An 18974-nucleotide genomic window follows, 5' to 3' on the forward strand; every position below is an offset into this window, starting at 1 on the left:
ATTCTTCTGTACACATTCCTGTACAAGTTTTTGTGTAGATATGTTTTCATTTCTCTTGGAGTAGAATCATTAGGTAATAATCCCTCTATGTTTAACCTTTTCAGGAACTACCAGAGTGTTTATCAAAGTTGCTGCACCATTTCACATCCCTGCCAGCGATTTCTCCACCTCTTCATCACTTGTTACCTGCCTTTTTGATTCCAGTCACGCTAGAGGGTATGAAGGGGTACCTCACTGTAGTTTTGATTTGCACTTCCTTGAAGACCAATGATGCCACGCATCTTATTGGCCATTTGTGTATCTTCTTTGGAGAAATATCTATTCAGATCCTTTGCCCATTTTAGAAATTGGGTTGTCTTTTTTATTATTGAGTCACAAGAGCTATTTATGTATTTCTGGATACAAGTGCATTTTTAGATGTATAATTTGCAAATATTTTCTCATTCCATAGATTGTTTTTTCACTTACTTTTTTTTTTTTTTTTTTTGAAATGGAGTCTCACTCTGTCACCCAGGCCGGAGTGCAGTGGCGCTCTCTTGGCTCACTGCAACCTCCACCTCCTGGGTTCAAGCGATTCTCCTGCCTCAGCTTCCCGAGTTGCTGGGACTAGAGGTATGTGCCACCATGCCCGGCTTTTTGTATTTTTAGTGGAGATGGGGTTTCACCATGTTGGCCAGTCTGGTCTCAAACTCCTGACCTCAAATGATCCACCCACCTTGACCACCCAAAGTGCCAGGATTACAGGCATGAGCCACTGCACCTGGCCTTAACTTTGATGGTATCTTTTGCAACCACATCTAAGCCTTTGCGGTCATATCTAAGAAACTGTTGCCTAATCCAAGGTTAGACAAATTTACACGTTTACTTCTTTTTTTTTTTGAGACCAAGTCTTGTTCTTGTCACCCAGGTTGGAGTGCAATGGTGTGATCTTGGCTCACTACAACCTTCGTCTCTCAGGTTCAACCGATTCTCCTGCCTCAACCTCTCAAGTAGCTGGAATTATAGGTGCCTGCCACCATGCCTGGCTAATTTTTGTATTTTTAGTAGAGACGGGGTTTCACCATGTTGGCCAGGCTGGTCTTGAATTCCTGACCTCAGGTGATCTGCCTGCCTCAGTCTCCTAAAGTGCTGGGATTACAGGCATAAGCCACTGTGCCTGGCCACCTATGTTTACTTCTAACAGTTTTATAGTTTTAGCTCTTATATTTAGGTTCTTGATCCATTTTGGTTAATTTTTGTACATAGTGTGAGGTAGGGATCCAAGATCATTCTTTTGCATGTGGCTATCCATTTGTCCCAGCATCATTTGTTGAAAAGACTATTCTTTACCCCATTGAGTAGCAGAAATTGTCACCCTTGTCAAAAATTAATTTACCTAAATGTGACAGTTTGTTTTTGTATTCTTAATTCTAGATACATACGAATCAACAGTCAATATTCCATTGATTTCTGTTTATCTAGTACCACAGTATCTGAATTACTGTAGCATTTCAGTAAGTTTTGAAATAAGGAAATGTGAGAAATCCAATGGTTTTTTTTTTTTTTTTTTTTTTTGAGACGGAGTCTTGCTCTGTTACCCAGGATGGAGTGTAGTGGTGTGATCTCGGCTCATTGCAACCTTTGCCTCCCAGGTTCAGGCGATTCTCCTGCCTCAGCCTCCTAAGCACCTGGGATTACAGGTGCATGCCACCACACCTGGCTAATTTTTCTATTTTTAGTAGAGATGGGGTTTCACCATGTTGGCCAGGCTGGTCTCGAACTCCTGACCTCAAGTGATCCGCCAGCCTCAGCCTCCCAACTGTATTTCTTTTTCAAGATTGTTTTGGCTATTCTGGGTCTCTTGAATTCCACATGAATTTAAGATCAGTTGGCTAATTCGTAACATAGAAACTACCTTGAATTTTGATGGGCATTGCATTTATCACTTTGCTTCATGATGACACTTAAAAATGAATATGCAAGTTCATATTTATGTCATAAAATTTCACTTGAATAGCAATGTAGTCCTAAGTTTTCCTATGAAACAATTAGAAAACTTAAAAGAACATATTCATTTTGGACATCACATATGAACATAGGGTTTCAGTTTGTTTAAAGACTTTATTTACAACAGATGTCACAGCATGTTAGTCATAAAAATCATCAGAATCATCGGTGTTATGGTTTCTAGGGCGTAAAGCAGCCTCAATTTCTGAGTTACTGTCGTCAGACTCATCCCAGAGGGCTGGAAAATAAAACCAGACAGTCATTTAACATTTCTGCACTCTGGTTAAGAGCTTACAAAACAGCAGAGCACGGAAGGACTGGTTAAGTGGAGTGTCGGTCTGCAAAATGCCTAACAGGGACACCACGTGATGTGCCTGACCAGACACACCCAAATGCATGTCACACTGCACAAATTACACAAAGTGTGTCCTATGCACTGTTATGGAAAACAATTTGCAGAATACTTCCTTTTCCCTTCTGTTGTGCCCAACTCTTTATTACAGGATAGGGATTTAAAGTCAGGGTTACATGGAAGCAGGGTTCCCTGGTGTGCTGTATCAGCCTGATGCCGCCCCACCTCAGCTGTCCCTCCACTTTTATCTCCCATTCTTCTTTATGAGAGTAGAGAGGAGAAGGGAAAGACGTGACAGAGGAATAAGCAGAGATGGTTAGCCTGAGACAGGGCTTTGGTTCACATCGTTTACTTGAGAGGTGAACCCAGGAACCATGGAGACAGTGTAACAAGGAAGACAGGAAGCCACTGCAGGGTATGATGATGAGTGGGTGCCTGGCAGTGAGTGGACAGGCAGGGCTCAGCCTGCTGGGGCCCCCTGAAAGACTGCAGAACTCTCCCCAAGGTTGTCCCAGTGAAGAGCAAGGGAGCGGGGTTACTGATCCACCAACTTGCCTCTGTTGGTTGAGGGTTGCTCTCAACCCAGGGCATCAACTCCGTGGTACTCTGGGCTGCCTTGTGAGGGCTGAGCATGCTCCTGCAGCCAGAGAAAGCCCTCAGGCAGAGAGACACAGCTGCTTGGTGCAGGAAGCTGTGGGCGTTGTGAATTGGAGCTGAGGTGCCGTGTGGGTGGTCTGGCAGGATGTGGTGGTGGAGTGCACCGTGTCTACCGCATCAACAATCCCCTAACTCTGCGGACACCCGCATGGTAACACCTGCCAGCTCTGTGCTGACTTCTCATATGCGACCCGATCTCATCCTCACACCAGTCTGGCAAGGTAAGTATTAATGTTTCCATTTCACTGAGCAAACAAATGGGCGCTGAGGGGGTTAAGAAATTGGCCACAATCACTGCCTGTGAGTAGCCAAGCTGGGAGTCCCACCCAAGTCATCTGACTCAAGCCCGTACTCTCCATCACAACCCACTGGGTACTTGTCTCCCCCACAGTAGGTAGCTGTCCTTCTAGAAGAGTGATTCACACTGGGGTGCTTGCTAAAAATGCAGATTCCTAGGCCTAGGTTCTACAGCAGCTCTGAATTAGTTTCCACGCTGTGTTAGCAAAGTGGGTGCTAAATAAATAGTAGGTATTTTTGTTATTGGCAGTAAAACTATTAATCGAATTATACCTTTAATTTAAGGTATAAGCAGTTTAAGAAGACAGGAGCTGAGAGAGCCCAAGCTGGGCAGGGGATATGCCACAGTGTTAGGGTAGAAGGAAGGCTAGATTTTTCCTGTGAGCTGGGGGGTTGAAGGATGAATAGGAGCTCACTGGGCTGAGGAGAAGGAAAAGGAACTCCCTAGAAAAGGAACAACACGGGCAAAGGTACAGAGGCATAGGTGTGGTACAGCTGAAAAAAGCTGACTGTGGCTTGACCCAAACAGGGGACCTTGGGAGGAATAAGCTGGAGAGCAGAGCTGAGGCCTCCCAGGAATGGAGAAAACTCAGACTACACTGCAGGCACGGGGAGGCATCGGCAGTCCTTACACAGGAAGGTCGGGGGAAGCCAGGGTCTGGAGGCTGGTGGCCAGGTGAAGGACAGTCAAGAGCTGGGAGGAACTCGGTATGAGGAAACCAGTTAGAGTTACTCCAAGAGCCTGTCCAGTCATGAGCAATGGGTGCTTCCGAGGATGGGGAGAGTCAAGAAACATTTTATTGGTAAAATACATGGTGCCGATAATTAATTAGACCTGGAGGCCAGGATGCCCTGCAAATTCATACTTGCAAATTACAATGCTCTGCCCCTGAGGTCCATGGCACCTGTGTGGTCCTGTCTGTGAAGAACGGAGCCTCCAGAAGCCCTCAGGCTCCACCCCAGGGAGAACTGCAATGGCAGTCCCTGTGAGCATGCTCGCTTCAGGACTCACATGAGGGTGTAAACAACAAATGCATGTCACAGAGTTTTTTGGTTAAAACACAAAAAGAAAATCTGTTGTCCGATTATCTCTCTTACCATTAGATTTTAACTTGATCATGGGTTTCTTTTTGTTTTCATGCCTGCAAAATAAAGAAACAGTCTAAGTTCTGGAAAAAAAAAAAAAAAAAGACAATGAAACTAGTATTTTCATAATGAATGCATTAGAGAAGGAGCACTTTGATTCACTGGAGGCCAGAACTTTACACTTACTTCCCAGAGTTTAAAAATAAAGGGAAAATATCGGGATGCAGCGTGGCCTTGCTGGGAGGGTCGCTACTCAACAGCATTGCTCCCGTCCTGGGTGTGTCCCCTCAGCAGGTCTGCATGGCCCACCCCGCGCTGCTGAGCTGTGCCTGTGTAGGGCCATGTGTTCTTGGGGGAGGATGATCGCATGGGCCCCTGAGGCAGAGGACCGGTTTCCCTCAACAGTCTTCTGGAAGACACTGATGCATGAAGCTTTAGTGCTTTCAGGCAAGCTAAAAATGAAACACTGACAGTAGGGAATTCAGGATGTTGGTAAGGAAGTTAAAATACTGAGTCAAACCAGTGGCAGCAATACTAACAGCCTAAGGAAGGAGTTCAACACAGACACCTGGTAGAGGGCACTGCAAGTGTCATACAAATGCTAGTGTTCATGGCATCCAGGACCGAGTGACTTCTCGACTGAGGCCAATATGGCAAGAAAACTGGCTCCACAGGATATGATTTCTCTGTGTGCCTTTTCAGGAGTTTTTGCAATTTTAATGAATTTAAAAGTCTCCCCAGGGAGCAGCACTCGAATGTTTTATGATGCTGAGATTTTTTAAGAATTGCCTGAATGGTCACAGGAGATGTTGGTAGAGAAACCATTCTTGGTGCATAGTTTGACGCTTTGCCCTACCCCACGTACCACCACTGCCCTTCTCAAGGCCAGGGCCTTGCTCTTCTGACAAAGGAAACCCTGCAAATATCTTTTCCTTCCCTTTGGGCCAAGTCTGGTTGACTTTTGGCTTAAAAATCTACCTTTTGCTATAATTTACTGTTTTTTCAGAACAACATGCTTCGCTAATGTATCGTTTTCTAGGCTATCTTTCAGTGTTCCCTTTAAATTTAGTGCCTGTTTCTTTAATTGCCATGACTGAGTAGCACTCACAGCCATTTCTCCATGAAGCATGGAAGACTCCTACGAGCATCTGGAAAGGCCAGCAGCTGACTGACAGTCCTGGAGCTGCCAGGATTGTGGGGACCTGCCAGTGAGGTGAGCCTGAAAGAACCCGTTTTACAGAAAGTGACACACACATCACACACACACTAAATGCAACCGCAGGGATGTCTATTATTTCCCCACCTCCCGCTATCTGAGGACACTGGGCTAGGTGCTGCAGGAGAGGGTGGATTATAAAAATGCTAGGAGGGGTGGAAAGAGGCTAATTTGCCAGCCACGGTCCATATAAGAAGAGCCACAGGGGGAACAGGAGAAATCTTTGCCAGCTGGGAGGACGAGGGCACTGTGGCAGGCAATCGGGGGAGCTGCAGGACCACAGAGGAAGCCAGGCACCTCCAAAGGCAGAGGCCTTCACAGGCCAGGACTGAGGAACAAGGTGTGGCAGCAGGGAGCCCCTGACACAGAGCTGAGGCCTGTGTCCACTGAGGACACAGTGGCAGGTGAGCTCAGCTCCATCTCAGCAAATGGTACCCCCGACCCACTAGTCCCCCCAAGCCCCTCTCCAGTCTCCACTCCTCCTTCCTCCACACCCAGTCTGGCCCTCGGTGCTGCCAATTCCCCCACCTCCCCACAGTACTTCCTGCAGTCCTCGCCAGTTCCCTGGGCACTGCCAGCACACTGGGCAATAAAACTATCAGCTCTTGCTTCTTTCTCTGCAACAACTTCCTAACTACTGACACACACTCATCTTGTCCCCTACAATCCATTTCCCACTAGGCAATGAGAGTGAGCTTTCTGAAATGCAAATCTGGTCACTCCACTTCCTTGCTTAAAATTCTTCAATGCCTTTCCACTGATTTCTGCACAAAGACCTAAATCTCAAGCAGTGCCTCCAAGGTGGATCCCCCAGGAGTGTCGTGCTGTCCTCCTGGAGTCTTCCCACTTCTGACTCCCTATCTTCACCACCGAGTCCTCGTCAACTTGCTGTTTCACATCCACTTGTGCAGCGAACAGATGTGCCACTCCTCCCCCTCTGAACTACAAGCTCCATGCGGGCAGTGACCACACCTGTTTCAGCTCACCTGGGTAACGCGGTGCACAGCACTTAACGGGTGTTTAGTATGTTCACTTGGAATGAACAAGTGAACCTCACTAAGCATAGGGCCCTGCTTAAAGGCATTTGATCAATATTCAATTATATAATACTTGATTTACATATTTCTATTTAATATTGCACTTCAGAATCAAGTTTAAGTTTCTTTGGCTTCCCTGCTGGCAAAGAAAAAAATAAAAATAAAAACCCAGAAAAGCTAAAGGGGGAAAAAAAAAAAAAGGAAAAAGTCATGCACAAGGCTGTAAACACAAACAACATGAGAACCACCTATGCGCGTGTGTGTTAGTTGTCACTTAACTCATCAAAAGCAATCAGCCAGCAACGCTCAGTCCCACCACGGAGGTGACCCACTGAGCATTTCAGGGACCTTGCTTCTGCATGTGGCACTCTAGGAAAAAATGATTTCCTGAAGCCATGTCTCTATGAGGCCACTTGAACTTGCTTTTCCTGTTTGTCCTGTGGTTACACAGTGTAGCTTTGAGAACATTTAAGCCACAGGGAGCCAGTAAACATCCCAGTGAAATGTGAATTAATTGTGTAATGGTTCTTAATTGTCTGTGTTACTGGTTTTCTCACAGGAAACATGTTTCAGAGCTAAATGTGCGTGGTGCATGGTCTACCCACGGAGACGGGCAGAGCGTGCTTTTCAGTGTTTTGTTCTCCACTCTCATATCTAAGAGGCAATTATTTTTCCTTTTGGGAAAATCTCTGAAAGTCAATGTGACCCTGCAATTCATAGTTGATTTTTTATTATACAGAATTCTTAGGGTCAACATTTTTTTTCTCTAGGTCATGCCTAATATGTAAAGCTAAGGCAAGGCTGATGGAGAAGCCTGAGAACTTTCTATGGTGTGCTGGACAGAGCCAACTACTTTGGCTACTAGAGTAGATGAAAGAAAAACAAAACTGCAAAACTGCATTTCAGAAAGTAAAAGAAATCAAAGAGTCAAGGTTGTAGGCCATGGGATACGGTCACCATGTGGTCTTATGTGCTCGGAATCTAACTGCTGAATCTTTGCTGAGAGTGTAGAAGTAAAGTTTTCATCTTGTAAGGCAGAGGTTTTCTGTAAAGAACCAGAGAGTAAATAGTTCAGGCTTTGTGGGCCATACAGTCTGCCACAACTACTCAATTGTGTTTGTAGCATGAAAACAGCCATGGACAATTTGTAAACTAAAAGATGTGGCTGTATTCCAACTAAACTTCATGTATAGACACTGAGATTTGAATTTCATATAACTTTCACATGTCATGAAACATTATTCTTTTAATTTTCATACAACCATTTAAAATGTGAAAACCACTCTTAGCTTGTGGGCTGTATGGACCCAGGCAGGGGCCTGGGCATGGCCCAAGGGCCATTACTGCTGTAAAGAATTGCCTCACATGAGGCCCATGCTGCAGGTCAGAGAGCCTGCCTTTCCCCGCACCGCGGCTCAGGGCGACTCTTGGAACCGCGGAGGGTAGACTTGGTATTTTTTCCCTAGAAGTTTACAACTGGACTGGAGGTCCTACTTCAAAATAAACCATTTTCAGCAAGACACTGCAGATGATTAACTGAGTAAACTAAAATATAACCATGTTCCACTCTTCTCATTTGAATGGGACAATTGGCTGGGTGTGGTGGCTTACGCCTGTAAGCCCAGCACTTTGGGAGGCTGAGGCGGGTGATCGTCTGAGGTCAGGGGTTCGAGATCGGCCTGGTCAACATGGTGAAACTCTGTCTCTACTAATAATACAAAAATTAGCCAGGCATGGTGGTACATGCCTGTAATCCCAGCTACTCAGGAGGCTGAGGCAGGAGAATCGCTTGAACCTGGGAGGCAGAGGTTGCCGTGAGCTGAGATCGCGCCACTGCACTCTAGCCTGGGTGACAGAGCGAGACACCGTCTCAAAAAAATTTAATTAATTAGTTTTAATTAATTAAAAAATAATGGGACAATTATCTCTGCAGAATTTCCCAGTAGCTTTGGTCATTTTTTCTCCCAGCTGTGCCAGGAATGCCCCATTCCCATTAGGGAGGTGCTCACTTGCCGTTCTGCTGTGCTGACTTCACCACATCTCCCCCTCTACCTAGCCCTTAAGCCATCTCATTTTGGATGCATTTTGGTAACTGCTTATAAATTCCCCTGCTATTGATAAACCAGATTAGGCCAATGCTAATCAACGTCACTTTTGTTCTCAACCTTGTTAAACTTAAGAAGTTAGGGCCAGCCAGGGCTTCAACAGAACAGGTTTTATTTGAGAGCAGCCCTGGTACACAGTGAACACTCTACACATGGAGTCAGGATGACACAGTGTGCTATGGAAAACAGTAACAATTACGTGTCAGTGGTTCATTTTATATGAACAAAAGGCTAATGTAGCTAGAATCGGTCTACACAGTCAACATCAATATAAAGTTAGATAGTAAGGATGACTGACAATAGTAGGTTTTGCTTTGTGGAGCCAACAAGTAAAGACAAAAATGAGACACGGAATACCCAAGGCCAAGAAACCCACTATTCAATTAGAACACGGCATTCACAGATTATCAATCCAGAGCCTTCACTGTACAGTGGTGGAGCCCAGAGAGGTTGAGAGATGTGTCCTAAGACACACAGAGTGAGCCAGCAGCAGAGCAGAAGTGGAACAAAATGCTCTTCCCAGGACACTCCTACAAATGCACACGTTGTAGACACCCGCCCCACAGGGCCTCCTGAGCAGCAGTAAAACAGTAGGGCAGGGAGAACCCTGCCGCAGCATGTGCCTGGCTATGTGATCTGCTTTCAGAAGCTGAGACAGAATCAGCTCTGGGGCCAGACAGACTCTGCTCACTCGTGATCCTGGGCAAGTTCTCTACCTCTTCAAGCACCAGTTTTCTTGTCTGTGGAATGGGTACAGCAATGCCTTCCTGGAAGTGTTCTGAGAAGTTTGCAGACAATCCTGTGAGAGCCTGCAGAAAGCAGACTTCAGTAAGCAGTGCCACTGCACTGTCAGCACATGTGGATCAACAAAAGCATGTGCTCAGTTTGGTGATGTGCAGCCGTGGGTTCTAAGTGGAGGTGATGAGTACTCACGCACAGGGGCCGAGGAATGGGAAGTTTGGGGACAGACGGAGAGAAGACAGGCCTGAGATGCATGAAGTTTCTTCCTCGAGGAACCTGACAAGTGGGTGCCCTTGAAATGGGAAGAGACAGGGCAACTGCCTCAGCCAGGCCTTCCAAGAGCAGGGACAGAGCAAGGCATGGGACTCTGTGCTGGGGCTGCAGCAGCAAACAAGACAGACTCGCTCGATGCCCTTGAGGTGCTCATGCTCCAGTGAGGAGACTGACACCAGAATAAATACCATGAAATGGGCTGAAAAGGCAACTGTGGGGTTGGCTGAGAACTGATGACAGTGGAATTGGGGGATGATGTTCCAGGCCTCCAGCATGTGCCAAGAGCTCTCATCAAGGTCAGGGCCCGAAGCCAGACACCTTTCCATGAGCAGACAAGACAACAGCCAGGAAAGAACTCCAGTGAGACTCTGCAAGTGTGTTCACACAGGTCCTGCTTCCTGAAACTGGAGATGCATGAGCAGACGGCATATTCACAGTCATCACCAGTCTCCCTTTGAAAATGTATGTGTCCACACACACACACACATTCACACACACTCTCACACACTCTGTCACACACACACACACACACACACACTCTCTCTCTCACACACACACACACACTTATGCAGATAACTGTATGAAATGCATGATTCCCTGCAGCTCAAGTACATGATGCCATACAGAAGTAAGGGAACTTGTACAAACTGACTTTTATTTTAAAAAAACAAAACTAGAGTGAATGGTGCAGCTATATATCCATGCTTACTCACTCAGGAAGTGCAATGACTATCCAGCACTGGTGATTAAGAAACCCGCTGCTGGGCACGGTGGCTCGCTTATAATCCCAGCACTTTGGGAGGCCGAGGAGAGAGGATCACCTGAACTCAGGAGTTTGAGACCAGCCTGGGCAACCTGGCGAAATGTGGTCTCTACCAAAAATACAAAAAATTAGCCGGGCTGTGGTCCCAGCTGCTTCGGAGGCTGAGGTGGGAGGATTGCTTGAGCCTGGGAGGCAAAGGTTGCAGTGAGCAGAGATCATGTCACTGCACTCCAGCCTGGGTGACAGAGTGAGACCCTGTCTCTAAATAAATAAATAAATGAAACGAAGCCTGCCCACTGTGGGAGGGAGGGTACTGGGAAATGGCTTCTATCCCTGCACTACAGATGATAACAGAAATAGCTAGGGAGGCCACAGGAGGGGCATGCTGTACAGCCAGGTCTCTGCTTAGGAAACTTTCATAAGGTTGAGTTAAGCCTTGAAAAATCTAGAAGGCCTTAACCAGGTAAAAGAGTGGAATAGGAGCATTCCACTAAAAGCCAGGGACATGAAATAGTGGGTCATATGTGGCAATGACATGCGGTCTGGTTGTTAACTTTCTTGAGCAGGGGGACAAGGGGAGCTGGCTGGTAAGGGTGTGTAGACTGCCCGTGCTCGACAGAGGTGCAGGCAACAAAGGCCCCCTGAGAGATTTGTGGCAGCAAAGGTGGGTGTCAGATACTCATTCCTGGCCAGAGCCGGAGCAGGGGGTGGAATTTGGAGAAAAGAACAGAGAGAAAGCCTCATGCTAGTAAGACACTGACTCAATTTCATGGTCAATATCTTTTTATTCTTTTTTTTTGAGACAGAGTTTTGCTCTGTCACCCAGGCTGGAGTGTAGTGGCACGATCTCGGTTCGCTGCAAACTGCCTCCTGGGTTCAAACAATTCTCCTGCCTCAGCCCCCTGAGTAGCTGGGATTACAGGCACCTGCCACCATGTCCAGCTAATTTTTGTATTTTTAATAGAGATGGGGTTTTGCCATGTTGGCCATGCTGGTCTCGAACTCCTGACCTCAGGTGGTCCACCCACCTCAGCCTCTCAAAGTGCTGGGATTTACAGGTGTGAGCCACCGCACCCAGCCATCATTTTTTTTTTTTTGAAACAGAGTCTTGCTCTGTTGCCCAGATGAGTGCAGTGGTGCAATTTCGGCTCACTGCAAGTTCTGCTTCCCAGGTTCACGCAATTCTCCTGCCTCACCCTCCCAAGTAGCTGGGATGACAGGTGCACACTACCACACCTGGCTAATTTTTTTTTTGGTATTTTTAGTAAAGACAGGGATTCACCATGTTGGCCAGGCTGGTCTCGAACTCCTGACCTCAAGTGATCTGCCTGCCTTGGCCTCCCAAAGTGCTGGGATTACAGGTGTGAGCCACTGTGTCTGGCCTGTCATATCATTTTTTTAAAAAGAAAAAATAGCCATGGCCTATTAACAAATATACCCAAGTTATTGTGACTTTGAGGCCTCACCAATTGAGTGTGGCAATAAGACTCAGAGGGTCCTGCCAGGAGCACTGTCTATGACGTCCAGGATAAGGAGGAATGGCTCCCAGCAGGAAGTGTCCTTCCAGTTCTGAAGTCTAATTAGCAGGCTGAAAATAGCGAATTTATGAGAAGACATGGTCTTTAGACTCCAAATTCTAAAATTTTAAGTAATTTTTGACTGCTAGCAGAAATCAGTATTACAATTTCTAAAGGAGCAATTTCAGCTGGAACGTTCCCCAAAACAAACATATGTTTCTGAAAAACAGAAGGCAAAAAATAATCCAGAAAAAAAAAAAATCCCAATGACTGTGCCAACAAATCTCTGTAAACACTAATTTTAGGTTTTAAAGGCCTACCAGTAATTTAACAAAGTCTGAGCGCCCCCTGATGGCTAATCAGGGGTCCTACAGAAGATGCCACTTTTAGCTACCTGAGGTCAACTTGTTAACTTTTCTCTTCAAATAATCAAGCAAGTCATTGTTCTTATTTGCTTTGTGCAGAAAAAACAAAGTATGTAGGCTTGTGATAAGAAACGTGACATGTTTAGGAAGCTGCCAATTCAGCGGAATTTAAGAACGGAGATGTGCCAAACCCAAGACAGAGAAGAGTGCTTTTATATAAGAACCTAAAGGACTTCCAGGAAAAACTCATTTTTATTTCACTGGACTATTGGTTCCTTATAATCTTTATGTTATCCTGGGGAAAACGGCACAGCGACCAGGCAAAGACAGAAAATGCCACCGCCCCCACCAGAGCATCAGCTGCAGGCTGGCGCCCTCCACTGGCCGCTCTGGTGGCTGCAAGGCTGGCACAGAATGCCACCCATGGTGGCCCTGCCAGGGAACTGTGGCTGGGTGACTTCTGCTACCTTTCCCCCAGGCAATTATGCTGCAAGCACACACCCTTTCCTTTTGGTAAAACATTATCTGGTCCAACCAGTAAGCTGAAGTTACAAGGCAGGAACCAGCAAGCTAAGGGCAGGCTGTTAAAATATACTCTCCATTGAACAAATAGATCCGGGAGAGTGAAAACCGCTTGCTGGGGAAGGTAAAGCGAGACAATGTTTGCAGAGGAGAGGAAGCTCTGGCATGCACCCCTGAACAAAAGGGAACAAGTGGTCTTTACTTGGAGAACGGCTTCCTATTAGGACTCACTCCTTCGTACATTATGCCTTTCATCCCCACTCAACCACAAAATGATTTTGCTGAAGCAAATACAATGGTAGAAAAAGATTTACACTGAAAGAATCTTTAATAATAAACTGTTGCCAATCTGCCTACTTGCCCGTGATTTATAATACAATAAACATCAGATTCTATTACGGCTCATGCACTGAAGCTGCTGCTCTGAAAAAACGGCATATGAAAGCACCCGAACCCCACCACCATCACAATGAAATGAGCATGTATAAATGTGCTAAGAGTATCTCTTTGCATCTTTTATAGCTTGTGTGTATTAATCTGTAACGCTTATTAAGAAAGTCATTGCTATGCAAAGCAGCACCCAATCCCTTTCTCTGGCTTTTCAACAGGAGTGCACTGTTTAGCCAATAGGACAGACCCTCTGGCCCTCATTCTGCATTCATCACAGGCAACATTTGCACAATGTATCTCTCAAAGGCGGCTGAAAAGAAGGCCTTAATACTCATGTAAACAACTGCAAACCAATTACTTAATGAATCAGGCCCACACATAATGAGGTGCAGACAAAGAGCTATAAATGCATTTTTGCGCCCAAGCCGCTGCTTTAAAGTAAAATCCCTCAGCTGTAGTTTGGGCTTAACTAGCACATCATAATTATTGTCTCTAGGACATCAGAGGAAGCCATTTTTTTTTTTTTTTTAGGTCCAGCGGGTTTTTTTTTTTTTTTTTTTTCTGAGGTTGCTCATCAGCTCACTGACAAAATAGAGCAAAGAAGAATTTTAAAAGTGCTACAGCAGCACTGCACTGTTATGTTTATTCTCAAGTACCGGGTTTCGAGACCACTTGTAAAAGCAATAAAGCACAAGGAGTGACTGCAGTAAGTGGGATCCTTAAATGTAAGCCTCTAAGAAATTTCAGTGAATCCAGCACAAACAGCAAAACTGGAGCTCTCCAAAGCCCAGGGTGGCGTATTAACAACACCAAACCCAGCACAAGAACCAAACTGTGACAAACAGCACGCCAAGTCTACGCACTCTGGGCCCAGACCTTTTCATCACTGGATTATTATCAAGTGCCTAGAACCAAGAGTTCCTTGAAGGCCTTTTTGTGTGTGTGTGTTTTTTTTTTTTTTTTTTTTTGCTTGTTTTCTTAAAGCGGATGATGAGATTACTTGTAATTTATTAGGAAATTCATTTCATACAGAAATACTAATAACAAAAGGCCTCTGCCTCAATTTGAAGGAGGAAAAAAGTTTGATTTTAGTTTAGTGAAATATAGACAAGATGTGAAGTTATTAGGCTGAGAAATGTTCTACAAAATCCAATTGCTTTCTCAATGTCTTTAAACATTTCCCAAAGAACCTATGTAAAGACTGTTTAGGAAGAACTGGGTTTTTTAGTGCCTCTATATATTATTAAGCCAAATGGTAACATTCGGCCCTGAAAACTATCTGTAGAATTTACTGTCTTTTAAAATTTCTTTTAGGAGACCTAGAACTTGAATTTATAATATAATCGTGATAACATAATACTTTTAACACTCTTCCTGTCCCATTTACCTCCCATTTCCTTCAAAAATATGGATGAAAACTCAGGCATTAAAAATAATAACTTCTGATAATTAAATGAGTTATCTCCCTAAAACTGAACTTGTCAAGTTTCTAAAACCCATAATTTTAGAAATTCAGTCTCATTTTAATATATACTCCAGGTTCTAAAAACACTGTATTGTTTTATAAAATATGAATAAAAATAGGATTTTTTTATTTAAAAAATTCGACATTCCTGGCTCAAATCATTTTCTCTTATGGAACATTGTATGTTATACTAGAAATGTAAAGTTCCTGTTCTAAAATTTCATCACAAACAAGCAGTTAATTCAAATGTAATATAATCATCTGAAGGACATCTTTTTACTGAGCAATGCTGTTCCAAAAGGAAAGTTGCTATGCCATTTTAAACAATATTTAGCTCAAAGCAAAAGAGTAAGGTATTTCATCAGATGACGGCTGATATTCCCATCTATAAATTCTAACTGACCTGAAGCTACTGTGATTAGTATTTTATGTTAATGACAAATTCGGCACACAACTCTCTTAGCACTGGTCAAAAAACTTACAAGAAGTGAGTGCTACAGTTTGACAAATGTGAAGAGATAAATTTTGTTCTTTATGGAAAATAAGCAAGAAAGTATTAAAAAGGAAAGAATAATCTAGCCTAAATACTTGGTTAAAAAAAAGAGAAAAATAAAAATGAATATCCAGCAATTACTAGTTTATATATTAGCCATCACAAAAAGAAGAAACATGCCACTTTATTTCTTTTAAGGCCTGATGTTTTCTCTCTGCCCTTTTTTCTGACAACCTCCATTGTGTGGTCTCTAAGCAGTCCTACTGCGAGCAGCTGTAGACGCTAATTTGTGGTTCACTGAGGTGTCAATTGAGTCTTAAACCAAGGAAACAACAGCTGCAAAACAATACTTGGCTCTGGTGCAAATATTTTCAAAGGTAGACTAAAGTTTCAACTGTTATTTTAGATAAACAAAAACCCAAACCATAACCCTCCAAGTCACACAACAAAATAATATGCAGCTAGAGTTTAATTCATTGCATTGTGACATTTCTCATCTTGTTGCTGCTATTCAGAAAGGCTTTCACAACTTTACCTTGACAAAGGACTTCCTTCACTAGATGAAAAACTAGCTTCCGACGCAATTTTGTTAGCTGTCTTTGTCTCGAATGCACCGCTGCCAATATTCAAACCTGTGATAAGCGTAAACATGGAGAGTGAGGGTTAGCTGTCATGCAGCCACGGGACAAAATGAATAAAGTGGCCTCACAGTAAGTTTGGTGAAACAAACGCCAGCAGAGGAAGAATCTGTTCAACCCACAGAAGGCAAGGGAGCTTCTGAGGCAGAGAATGAAATGCTGGTAGAACATTGAAAGGGAGTGGGGCGCTTTCCTGTGATACCTAAACAGTAGCCACAAAAAGTGAAAACTGAAATCATCCAAAGAGTTCAATTTTAAATGACCAAGATGCACATGTAGGCATATGGATCTCTACTGTGTCACAAAGCACTGGATAATTCCCATTGTTATAACACACGGGTAGCAAACCAGGGCTCAGAAATAATTGAGACCCGTGGATAACAGTTACCCACCTTATCCACTCTTAAGCCCCTCTGTAAAATCCTCTATTTTCCATCCCATAGAGGAGAAAGAATCTCCACTGAAAATCATCAAGGCCACTCTTTACCAGCCTCTAAAGGTTGAGGAGGAGGATGCACACTCCACCTCTTTCTCTGGAGCCAGAGACTTGGATATTCCCACAATGCCCCCAGTTTGCAGGGCAACCCCTGACCTTTGCCTTCTGGGAGTTCTCAGCCTTGGATGTTTCTGCTACAGGTCTGCTTCTTAATTGGCAGTCACAATCAGAGACACAGCATGCATGGGCATCTCTGCAGAAAGCATTTGCTGAGTTTCTAACCTGGAATCTGCCTGCTTGCATGTACACTCTGCAGCAAAGTGATTATTTTAAAAATGTGTCCACATTCAGCCCAAAGAGGGTGTCCACATGCTTACCAGGAGGAGGTCTTTTCAGACATGAAAACTAAGGCTCAAGGTTTATTTAAGAAGCTTTCCTCAGGACAGGTCCACAGACTCAGAAGTAAGTGAAACATGCACTGCTTCTTCATTAGATTTGGGGTGGGCTCCTTGAGCGCAGAGTGCACCACCACCTCCCATCCCTGCTACTTCTACAACACTGTGAAGCTGCCCTATACCCTCCAGTCCACTTTCTGTTTTTCTCTGGGACTCAGATAAGTCCTTAGGATCAGAATGAGAGTAAGGGTAAAAGATAACACACAGCCAAAGGATCTGACTACAATGACAGTGACAGCAAACACAGGCAGGAGCACTTTGAGTATGGGGCGAGGGAAATGAATTTAGGGGTGCCTGACTATATAACCTAGAGTGTCATTTCATTTATGAACAAATTAATAAAAATGCATTAAGTACTAGGTTATTAATAGTACCATAATCCATAATTTCAGATACACATCCAAGGGATTACAACTTATATGTCAAATTTACTCATCTTTTTTTTGTTTTTTGAGACAGGGTCTGGCTCTGTCACCCAGGCTGGAGTGCAGTGGTGTGACCTTAGCTCACTGCAACCTCTGCCTCCTGGGTTCAAGCCATTCTCCTACCTCAGCCTCCTGAGTAGCTGAAGCACCTGTCACCATGTCTAGCTAATTTTTGTATTTTTAGTAGAGACAGGGTTTCATCATATTGGCCAGGCTGGTCTTAAACTCATGACCTCAGGTGATCCGCCTGCCTTGGCCTCCCAAAGTGCTGGGATTACAGGTGTGAGCCACAGTGCCCAGCCAAATTTACTTATCTTTTGCACTTGTCCAATTAACTACTGAAAATAACACTTACCAGAAACAGATGTGTGGAGTCACTTTCCAAAGTATGTGTGTCATTTATCTAGCTGAAAGGCTCTGAGCAAGGTGTTACTCTCCTGGGGACTCATTTGTAAAATAGGAGTGTTGAATACATTCTTTCTAATATCCCTCTGGATTCAAATTCCATGACTCAAATGTGAAGAAGGTCATGGAAAGCAAACAGTTAAGAGTTTGCAAGTGATGACAATCTCCATCAGGACAGAGGCCCTGTTTTATAACTCAATAAACTACAATGTCTTATGTTCAAATCACCCCTACCACCGCAATGGCTGGCTCTCCTAGGGGGCTTTTCACTGTCAGGCACTGTGCTGGGCACTTAACATGTAGTGGCTCACCAAATCCTCAAAACCACCAAAATAACTGAATTTTGCCGCAACTGACTTTAACCACTAATATTATCTAGGAAATAGCTCTCCGAATACAGCTAAGTCTGATGGACCGTAAGTATGTCCCTCAAAAATATCTGTCTGAAAAAGACATTTTTTGTTTATTTTTTAGATAGGGTGGTCTTGCTCTGTTGCCCAGTGCAGTGGTGTGATCATAGCTTGCTGCAGCCTCAAACTTCTGGGCTCAAGTGATCCTCTTGCCTTATTAGCCTCTTAAGTAGCTAGTAGTATAGGAACATGCTAAAACATGTGGTTAATTTTTAAATTTTTTGTAAAAACAGTGTCTTGCTATATTGCCCAGGCTGGTCTTGGGACTCCTGGCCTCAAGCACCTCTCTCACCATAGCCTCCCAAAATGCTGGGATTACAGGCATGAGCCACTGTGCCTGGCTGAAGAAGACATCCTTGAGACAACCAGGAAATCTGAATATGGACTGGGAATTACATGCTATTTAGAAATCACTGTTCATTCTGCTAGGTGAAATTATGGCATGGTGGCTAAGAAAGTCAATGTGGATTTCCTTCTGTATTAATCCATTTACTCTCACAAAGGAAAGTGAGGTAACTTATGCTTTAAAAACTGGTGTAATGAAAGGAAAACCACTGGAAATAATAGATGTACAATAACAAAGCACAAAAAAACAAAATTACAATTAAAACAAAATCCTAGATTGAAGGAACTATAACTAAGCTTAAAATTTAGCTTTCCTGACTGCGCATGGTGGCTCACACCTGTAATCCCAACTCTTCGAGAGACCAAGGCAGGTGGATAGCTTGAGTCCAGGAGTTTGAAACCAGCCTGAGCAACATGGCAAAACCCTCTCTCTACAAAAAAATACAAAAATTAGCTGAGTGTGGTGGTGTGCACCTGTAGTCTCAGCTACTTGGGAGGCTGAGGTGGGAAGATTGCTTGAGACTGGTAGGTTGAGGCTTCAGTAAGCCATCATGCCACTGTACTCCAGCCTGGGAGACAGAGCAAGACCCTGTCT

At 44.2% G+C, this 18974-nt stretch overlaps 1 protein-coding gene across 6 annotated transcripts in view; it reads right to left on the reverse strand.

Moving 5' to 3' along the window:
- Positions 1-2080: 2080 nt before the first annotated feature.
- Positions 2081-18974, reverse strand: part of KIZ (kizuna centrosomal protein) — a 119229-nt gene continuing 102335 nt past the window's right edge. For 3 of the 6 annotated variants that reach the window (XM_017945061.2, XM_017945060.2, XM_017945059.2), the window contains 4 exons: positions 15801-15897; positions 5487-5597; positions 4391-4434; positions 2081-2224 (listed from right to left, as the gene is read on the reverse strand). In XM_017945061.2, coding sequence (XP_017800550.1) covers positions 2127-2224; positions 4391-4434; positions 5487-5597; positions 15801-15897 — 350 coding nt within the window. In that variant the 3' untranslated portion in view covers positions 2081-2126. The remainder of the gene's footprint in view (positions 2225-4390; positions 4435-5486; positions 5598-15800; positions 15898-18974) is intronic. The other 3 variants (XM_009216635.2, XM_003905133.3, XM_009216636.4) reach the window with 2 other exon arrangements.

Source organism: Papio anubis, chromosome 16 (assembly GCF_008728515.1).
Source record: "Papio anubis isolate 15944 chromosome 16, Panubis1.0, whole genome shotgun sequence".
NCBI lineage: Eukaryota > Metazoa > Chordata > Mammalia > Primates > Cercopithecidae > Papio > Papio anubis.